Raw genomic sequence first — 10,366 nt, forward strand, 5'->3', positions numbered from 1 at the left:
AAATGAAGATCGTATCATGTATACGATTTCGTGATAACAGTGAGCTGACACGAAATATTAACGCACATATCACTGTCGAAAATGTGGTTTGTGTCATTGTTTACATTTCACCGATGTGACGAACACTTTCGAGTCTCGAAACAGCTTGAATAATGTTTTCCTTCACTAAAAGTAACATCGGACGTTATTCTCGTGACATATACATTGCAAGAGCATTCATGAAAATGCTAAGACAAATATTTAACCACCCGTTCTAGCGTTTTCCTATAGTAAATACACGGCTTGTCCGCCATGTTTGTTCGTCTAGTGGAGGCGGCCATTGTGCAGTCATTGCCTGGGTCAGTGTAGCGCCAGCGCAGCATACCCGAGGAACCAGGCTGCTTCAATTATCCAATTGATTTGATTAGAATATACTTGCGTCAGTGTATTTTATTAACGCCCAAAACCGTAATTTAAACACATATAATAACAGATCATATACACGCATGGTGCCTCCACTTACTACTAGCTTTAATAGGCCATCCCGGAAAAAAATAGTTCCCCCAAAGGCGAGGAACATCCCTTTTAGTCTGTTTATAAGAAATGTATTCCAAACAATATCCTCAGTAGATGAGGAGATCTGTTAAAGAATTGCCTCAGTAAGTCAATCACAATGACAGAGCGTCGTAATACATTTACATCAAGTACAATACGTCAAAATTGCCGACACGATAAACGTAACGGGAGATATTTCCGAAGTTGTTAATGAACCTGTGGTTATTTCAAGCCTTTGTCATCAGTGATCAATTGGCCGATCATTGAAAGGTGATTGTAAAGATGTGTCAAATAGATACTAAGGTAAACTCATAGATTGCTGTAGATTGTTACTACGATAGTTTGGATGTTTTGGGTTTTTTCGTTTTTATTTTTCTAGGATGGGTTGTAGCGAGGGTATCCTTAAACGGGCTATGCAACCAAACTCTCTGACTTATCCCAGAGTAAGCTAAGACGCTAAGTTCAAAATTAAAGGGTCTAAATGACGAGAAACAACGCTTCTGTATGAATTCGTACATGTACCAGGGAATTCCCAGGGTTTTCCCCAGGAATGTGGAAGTGGTCAGTGTTTATGTCATTTCAAGAATACAGTCACGTGAAAAACGTCATGTGACCGACCTCTCGTCCAATGGAAAAGCCGTATATCCTGTAAACTTCACATAAAAAAATAGTTACTGTTATAACCAAATGAAACACAACACATTATCCGATAGAGGTATCTGTGCATAGCGGAGGGATATGTTATCACAATAAACTTTGGTAACATGTTTTGGTTTGACCTCTTGGCGCGTGTCTGAATTCCTTTAACATGTTACATATCCTAAAACTGGCTTATCAGCAAATCTCCCTGCACTACGCGCCACAGATACTAGAGCAAGGCATGCCAGAAATACGAAACCTAATGCTTCCGAAAGGAAGGGGACCAGCGCCATCTCATTGGCCGTTAACAGTTGTACAAGGCGGGGCAAAAAGCATCGTTTTTACGTCCATTTGACGCTTGAAAAACTCGACCCTTTTCCGGACACTTTCTAGACGCTCGCCAAATAATCAATTTTAATGAATTTTTAGTAGTTTTCCCGTCCAATGACCATATACGGAAAAAACGACCTTTACGTGTTTGCAGTTTAATATTGATAATTTTTTTAATTATTATAATCCTTAATTAAAATGATATAGTAAATAAACAACGCGAAGTATCAATTTTCTTTGATCTTGAGAAAGATTACGATACTACCAGTCATGCATCCCAAAATGAATAAATCCATATACAGTCGTAAGTGTTAAGATGAGGTTGGCAACATAGAAACACTCTCGGCCTACATTAGGGGAAAGTGTAAAAATAAATACTTTGTGGAATTCGGAAAGTGTCATCTGTTTTAGACAACGCGCTTAAGATAATTTATGGGTGCAGGCATTGTGCAGTATAAAAGGCGTGTCCCTGGTCACAATGTTCAGATTAAATCGTTTCCGTTGAACATGAAGTACATATTATTCCTCGCTGTATCAGCAGTTGCTGTCGGTGAGTATGACAGTCATCTGCATCAGCAACGCCGTCAGGGAACAGTATTTTGTTGTTTCACGACCTCAGCAATATTCCATCTTCAATGTTTATGACGGCGGCCTGTAGAGAAGCTTGTCATGTTTTGAGCAATGTCCCACCCTTGGCGAAACTACCATAGTAGCAGAAAAGCGGTTGAGTACACCTAAAAATCACATTTTATCAAAGATAAGTAAACCTCGATTTACCATCTATGCAGTAAATTTTTAATTCAAACTCTACATAGTCGAACATGATATTTATTGTCTAACTTGAAAATCGGAATCTTGCATTGAGGTATCAGTAATGAAGTAACGAAACCTTTAGGAAATAATATGAAGAAATACTAGTAAGTATAGTTATATGAAAATTTCACATAACTATACTTGCTTGTATTTCCCTCAGGCGAGCAGAGAGTCCTTGAAAGTAAGTGTTTCACAAAATATACAGTAAACTACGTTTATAACGAACACGCTTATAACGAACTGACGGATATAACGAACTTACTTTTTTGTCCCGACTATTTGTTGTAGTTATGCTGTATATATATATGCTTATAACGACTTACGGCTATAACGAACTAAAATTAGTGGTCCTGTTGAGTTTGTTATAATCGTAGTTTACTGTACTTAGTTTGTGACGGCTCGCGTTGAAACATAAAAAAATAAAATCACATAGCTACGAATAAACATGGAAAACACATGAAAATAATATTATCGATTAGTTGCGCCCTGCCCACACCGGGTAATGATGACAAGAAATCAACCCAAACACTGAACCTGATTCCTCGATCCATGAGTCCCCCATTTAGACAGGCGTAGTTTGCTGGAGGGCAATTTGAATCTATAATCCCCATTGGCGAGTCAGAGGACACATCCAGTCGAGACCTTTATATAAAGTTTTTAAAGTCAACTTTATATCTGTTATCGTCTCGACTCTTATCTGCTATTATGTCTCAGTTGGAAATCAGTTACCACTTGAAGCGGCCATATAATATGATAGGCTAAATAACTTGCATTATCGATATCAACAATTAATTGAATGTTTTTATTTTACTTTAAGCCTTGGTGTGGAGCGAATCATGACACTTACACAACTCTGCACTGCATCAACCAAGGGTGCACGTGCACCTACACGCATGCATCATGTATTCAGGGTAAGTGAGTGAGTTGTGTTTAACGCTGCTTTTATTTGTTAGCTTCTTGTTTAACTCAGAAATATTCCATCCACACGAAGGCTGCGCTGCTTTTAACAGTTTGTGTTACCTTAGTGAACCAAATAACAATAAATAAAGCGATAGAACCCTTTACATATCCAATAGAAATCTCTGCATAAAACAGAGTCGATTGCACGATTCCGACTATATCATGAGCATGTGTTTATGAATCATTATCAGGTGTTCGCGAAAAGGTGAGTGTATCCTGCCCCACCGGTGGCACCCTTCACAAACACATGCAAAGGGAAGTCAGTTGTTCACCTGATATATATGTTAGAAGTCAAAATGGGGATTTGCATCGGACATCATCTTTGTCGCTGATGCGTCAAATTTGGAAATGTATTTCTCATGTCTAACACTCGTAAAGCTTTTTGAAAGCTTTTACTGAGGCCTTGTATATTGTAACCTTGATCGTACAACTTCATGGCAAGAGTCGTATGACGCTCGTTGAAATCTTGATTGAAAGATCATGCTCGATTGTATCTCAAAAGGTGGGAAATGTAAACACCATGTAAAGGATAGAGCTGCTGAAATATTGTTCCACATGAAGGGAAAGTTGACAGTTGGAAAGTTGAAGTCATCCCTCTTGTCACACAGAAGTGATGCAGGTCTCAGACGTTTACCACTTCGGTGAAACCCACGAGCATGTGTCCTTGTGGTTTTGGTCCAATATCAATGCTGCTTCAATATTAAACAGATTGGGTTAACTTAATAATGGAGCAAAACACACAAGGACACATGTCATAGGTATTCACCACGGTGTCTGGTTGGCTCCATCTTCACGAGGCAAGAGAGTTAACTGACTACAAAAGTCCAGTTTCCACCCTTGCCGAACTAGGCTGGTATTATGGTATTACAGTTTGGCTGGACTAACGAGTCTCTGCATAGTCCAATCAAAATCGCGCAACGAAATCGAAATCCGGTTTGTGAACTGTCATGCAGATTTCCGTCTATTGCAGGATTTGCAAAGCATGTGCACTGCCAACTCGACCCGTGAAGATCAGGGGTAGAATATATCTTCAGCAACCCATGCTTGCCGTAAAAGGCGACTTTGCTTGTAAAAGATCACTTATAAAGATTATTATAAAATAATTAATTCATTAGATATTTTAAACATGATTCTAATATACGGGTGGCTGGTCAAAAAGTGTGAAACCTGAAAAACAAAACCAACAATTATGAAATAGTTGTTTTATAACATACACTTTTCATATCGGGCAATTCATATGTCAGGAGGAAGTTTTCTGAAGCCACCCTAAAAAAACCATTCACGGCAGGTCTTCGTTGTCGTCATAGCGCTTTCCACACAAAAGTTGTTTCAGTTAGGAAACAGGTAGAAATCACTTGGTGAAAGGTCTTGCGAGCATGGAGGGTGAGGAAGCTCTTCGAACCCGCATTGTCTCAATGTCGAGAGGTGTAAGAAGAGGCATTCTCATGAAGTAGTAGAACTCCAGCAGTCAGCATTCCCGCCGCTTTTCTTTGATAGAATGTCTCAGGTAATGGCGCAAATCAGCATAATGGACACCAGTAATCTTTTTTGACCTTCTTAGTAATCAAACAAGGATCACATCCTTTCCATCGCAGAATACAGTGGCCATGACTTTCTTAACTGATCTTGAAGACTTGAATTTCTTTGGTGCCGGACAAGTGGAATAGTGCCATTCCATGGATTGACGTTTTGACTCGGGATCATAGTGGCAGACCCATGTTTCATCACCCGTTACTAATATCTTTTGGAATTTGACGAATTCCTTTTCAATTAGCTCTAAATATTTTCTGGCAATGTCAGTTTCTTTAGAATTTATAAACTTTGGCACCCAACGAGCAGATATCTTATTCATCTGTACATGTTCATAAATAAAAGGTCCAATGGATCCATGGCTTAGACCTGTGTCTTCCTCAAGTTCAGCAAAGGTAATACGTCTATCTGACAGTATAAGTTTGTGTATCTCCTTGATTGAATCATCATTGATGGAAATTGAGGGACGTCCAGATCTAGGGTCATCATCAAGGCTTCTTCTCCCAGCCTTAAAACATAGCTGCCCAACGTTTAACAGTGTAATAACGAGGGCACTTATCCCAATACGCTTGTGATGTGTGGTCATGAATATTTTGGAGAGTACTTTTATCTAAATCGAAACCTTGATGACTGCTCGTGCTTGTTCTTTTCCATTTCTGTGTCCATTTGGACCTATATCACGTTCAATTGGCTGTCACTTTTATACAAATGGCTTCAACAGACCATATCCACTTGCAATGAACAACTCAAACAATGTACTACATTGACTAGTTCACTTTCTATTGGCCCACAGTTAAAACTTTGTCAGGTTTACAACTTTTTGACCAGCCTTCGTATATGAAAATGATTTATAGCCACTTTGAAAGTTAGATGACAAATGAGAACACACGATATAGAGAACTTTATTGATGAAACACTTCATTCTTGATCATCTAAACGTTTTAGTTCAGGGCATTTTGTCAAAAATGAAAACAAATGTCATCTGAAGTTAACTGGGAACAACAATATGTGAATGCTGGATTTCATGACAGATAACATCTTTGTGAAAAGGGGGGATAAGATATTGGGGCATAAAGTAGGCATCCCCACATGTACCAATTGTGCTCTTCCCCTCATTGTTGATTTGTTTCTCTGTGAGCTTTTGCAGAAAATCTGCATGGCTTAGCAACATTAAAACAGAGGAATTTAACCAAGAAGATTAACATATGCTTCAGGAATATCGAAGATCTGATACAATTCAATAATGGTCAAAGAGCCACATCCCTTCCACTGATTTTCCCACCTATACTATAAATAAAAAGTACCAGTGAAACAGTCTCATCTGTTTCATATGTAGATTTAAAGTGACCCAAAACTATCCGCAAGACTGTATGACAAGAGGGATCCAATAGTCAACTTTCCCTTTCTGTCGAGCAACATTCCATCAACTCAAGCCCATGTCTACATTTCACAAATTCTGAGATCAAGCATGTTCTTTTTTTCGCGCTTTTTAGAGAGCGCCATATCGTACTTGCTGGAAAGTTATTTTATAGTGGTTACAACATTCAAGGCCTAAGCAAAGCTTTGAAAAGGTGTTATAGTAGAGTGCATTTCCAATCTTGATGCATCAGTGACAAATAGTGACGCAAAAGGCAATTCCATATTTGGGCTTGTGTCATATGTTTCCGGTTTTTTTAGATGAACAATTGACTTGCCTTTGTGTTGGATATGTGACGGGTTCCACCGGTGGTGAAGGATACGCTCAACTTTTCGCGAACAGCGGATATCATCACTTTTTTATGGTGATTCAAAGACACATGCTCATGATAAAGTCGGAATCGTACAATCCTACTTCTTTAGTCTAATATTTGTTGATAATTTATATCTTGCCAATCTTGTCTTTATGTCTTCCGTGTTCTAATCACACATTTGTTTACATTTCAGTGGAGGAAAAGAACATTCATCTAATACTTACCACCGCTTTTTGTAAACTATGAAGAAGAACCATACATTGTGATTGATTTGTGTTTCCCGAAACCACCGGGTTTTAAAGAAATATAACAGGATTCGAGTAGGTTAAATGTGGAAAATGTCTGACAAATATGGCATCATGATATATGCGAGTGGGATAGCTACTGTTTGGTGATCAAATTTAATTCTTAGTTTTGTTTCTACTAAGATGGGTTTTTGTTTTGATAATAAGAGCTCACCTGGAAAGATATTCACAATTTTATACTATCAGCAAAGACAGAAACTTAAAACAAGTTGCTGTCAGCATCGACATTCAAATATTTTGAATTATTTTCTGCATTAATAGCCAGGAAATAAAATCGTCAACGCAGGAGAATAATCACTCTCGATTATCCCACTAAACAGATACCACTGGGTGTAAAAAGCAAACTAGTGGAATATTTTGATAAAAATGGATCATTGAAATCATGGATGACACCAGGTGTTCGCGAAAAGGACAAGCACGTCCTGCCCTATCAGTAGCATACGCCACAATTTGCAAAAAAAGTATGTATTTGTTGCCTGACACTGCACAGCAATTCCCCTGTCATGCAAAGCGTCATGTAAACAAACCAGACTGTCAAGTGAAGGTCAGAAATCCAATAACACGATAAAGCATTTACTGATTTTGTTGAAACTAAAAAAAATATGTTAATATATTGTTGAAAATTCTTGAATAAAATTCAAAAACAGGAAGCAACAATTTCATGTACGCTCTAACATGGACTGTAATATATTATTTATGTTATTGTACGCCAAGGATGTCATGTACAACATATTGGACAAACGGAGTGCTTGAGAGACAGAATGGGCGTCCATAAACAGATAAAGGACCCCATGCAAGGTTCATCCCTTAAGCGCTCGACAAATGCGCAGCAGGAAAAGAAATAGAATTTAAGATATACCCTTTCTGTAAAATGAATACTGCTGACCCCCAGCAGTGTAAAGATAAAAAATTGTTTTCATTAAAAGGTTGTGCCCATCTTTAAATAAGTAGCGCATGGTATATGAACTATATTTGTATTTATTGTGAATGTTACCACTGTCATTGTAAAGCCGCGGTGTTATAACTGTAATCACTTCTCCCTGAAGATACAATTGAAGGTGAGGTGAAATGGGGTTTAACGTCGCGTCCAAGATTATTGCACTTATATAGCGACGTGCATGTACGTGGGTGTGTTTGTGTGGCTGCTTGTACTAGTCCGGACTGATGCCGATTTATAGTGCTAGCTCACTGAGATACCATGCCGCAGTTTAACATGAATACCCCACTCAGACACAGTATACTGACTCCGAGCCGACCAGTCCTTGTTTTAGCCCCTTAATGCCGAGCGCCAGACAGGGTAACAAAACGTACCATCTTTAAACGTCTTTTGGTATGACGCGGCCGGGGATCGAACCCCGGACCTCCCGCTCTCCGGGCGGACGCTCTACCAATAGACCACGGAGGTGGTCAGATACAATTGAAACATGTAGAACAATTCGTGTTATTATTCCGTGACTTTCTTTTTATATATATTTCTTATATATAAAATCGTGTTGTCTATATATTTGTAGGATCTTGAACATGACTACATAGCTATCGTGGGTCATCAGATTCCCACAAATGAACCTGTTTTCTACATTTCATGACATAACCGCGCACGGGAACATACGCCCTGCGTGCACCTGCTGTGCGCAGAATCACAACATCGTGACTGGCTGACAGGGTTGGTGTTGGTATCATTTGAAACAGAAAGTATATAAGAGGATCAACCAAATGAAGACTTTACTTTCAAAGCTTTTCGCTTAACTCCAGACATGAAAGTAACACTGGTTCTCGTCATTGTCAGCACCATTATTGGTGAGTTGAAGATACTAACGGCTTTTATAGTTTAGTTAGTGTCTACGTTAGCCGATGAGATTTGTTATGTACATGTATTTTTATAATGATAATAGTTCATATTATTCATAGATAATATTATTAATTTGCATTGCGCCTTTTTCCATGCTGGATATCAATGCGTTCTATTATGTCTCCGGGAAATAAATCCGTGTGCACTCATTTCCCTGGGGAATATATAACCTGATCTGCCTATGAGGCACTAGAAGACTAATAGTCTCATAACCACCTCACCGAAAGGGGAACCCAATCACTGCTGAGTGAACAGAGGCATGTTTCGAACAAAGGCACTTGCCTTTGGAAAACACCACATGTACTACTTGGGCTACAGTGTTGGGCAGGTCCAAGAAACTCTTAGGAATCAAGGCTGCCAAACACGCTCAGCCATCCAATTGCTTTCTTCCACAAACTGTGCTTAAAGCCTTGACCTGTGACCTGCAAACAGGATCACGTGCCCCAACTTTTAATGAGATATTGTTTCTTTCGTTCAGCTGTGATCGACAGCGAGCCCTGCAGGGATGACAACGACTGTATTCACACGTTATGTGATAGTACCGGAAGGCTTGCCTGCTCTCATAACTTATGTACCTGTCTGGTTGCGGCCAATAGCTGCGTCACAGGTAAGTCAGTTTACAAAATAGTGACCATAATAACTGCAGGCAACAAATTTCACATGTGAACGTTTTACTTAAGCATCTGAAAAGGTTCTCCTACAAGAAAAGGTGGTGACTATAAGTCAATAAACAAATTGGGTTTCACGCCGCTGATATAATGTTTTAGACAAATGTAGAAGGAACGACAAATATGATACAGAACAAAGATGATTACCATTTTGTTGAAACCATTGGCAATACAAAACACCCAATTATGGCGAAACTGTGATAAAAACCCACTACTAACACAGCGTCAGCAAAACCCTGGCAAAAAACTGCAAATAAGACATGCCCTTTAAATACAAGCCTGCATCAAATGAATGATGGAATCTAGTTCAAACCTCTGACAAATGTTTTGTCCTTTGTTGTTAAGAAGGAGGTTTATATTTCAGAAACTTGCAGAGACCGTCCTGACTGCGACAGCTGCATCTGTAGAGACACCCATGACGAACGCCACTGCTTCGACGGCCACTGCCTATGTGGACGTGGTGCACAGGTCGGCCCTGGTGGACCTGGCGTGTAAGTAACCATAGTTACAGCCGGAGGTTGTCGGGCATAGTTTTGGTTGATACACTTGAATCAGTTTTACGTTTCATTGACTTAATTACTGTCGAAAGAAAGTTGATGAATTTGTTTGCTTTTTATGCTTGTTTGGTTTTATGTCAGGGGCAAATGTCTAAATTTAGCCTGAATGTGATTTGGGACGTCAACGCTTTGATGGAGTTGGTTCAGAATGTTGGTGAAACACAATATTAGGAATATGATTTTAGTCGTGCATTTGTTTGTAAAACATACACAGTCGTCTTTGTATGGCATGCATATTTGTCTCATCTCATTTCAGTGGTAATACTTAAATCATTCGACATATAGAAACACTATATCAGTCCTGTTTGTTTGTTTGTTGAGAAGCGACCCCTGTTGCACATCAAATCATTTAACCCTAGCCTAAGTTTAATAAATGCGTCTCTAATTTTTCTCTCTGTTATAGTATGTAGGTAAACCTCTGGTGTTAGACAATATTTAAAGGTTTTATAGA

At 39.0% G+C, this 10,366-nt stretch overlaps 1 protein-coding gene and 1 long non-coding RNA gene across 2 annotated transcripts in view; both read left to right on the top strand.

The window, feature by feature from the left end:
- The first annotated feature begins 1,957 nt into the window (after nucleotides 1–1,957).
- On the top strand, nucleotides 1,958–7,198 carry LOC125384285. Its single transcript, XR_007223166.1, has 3 exons — nucleotides 1,958–2,053; nucleotides 3,134–3,227; nucleotides 6,730–7,198. It is a non-coding gene; the product is annotated as an uncharacterized LOC125384285 (long non-coding RNA).
- Nucleotides 7,199–8,551: 1,353 nt separating this feature from the next.
- Nucleotides 8,552–10,366, top strand: part of LOC125384278 (serine protease inhibitor Cvsi-2-like) — a 34,829-nt gene continuing 33,014 nt past the window's right edge. The window contains exon 1 of the mRNA XM_048403069.1: nucleotides 8,552–8,638. Within this exon, the coding sequence (XP_048259026.1) occupies nucleotides 8,596–8,638 (43 nt within the window). The 5' untranslated portion in view covers nucleotides 8,552–8,595. The remainder of the gene's footprint in view (nucleotides 8,639–10,366) is intronic.

Source organism: Haliotis rufescens, unplaced genomic scaffold (genome assembly GCF_023055435.1).
Source record: "Haliotis rufescens isolate VD_foot unplaced genomic scaffold, xgHalRufe1.0.p SCAF_3, whole genome shotgun sequence".
Taxonomy (NCBI): domain Eukaryota; kingdom Metazoa; phylum Mollusca; class Gastropoda; order Lepetellida; family Haliotidae; genus Haliotis; species Haliotis rufescens.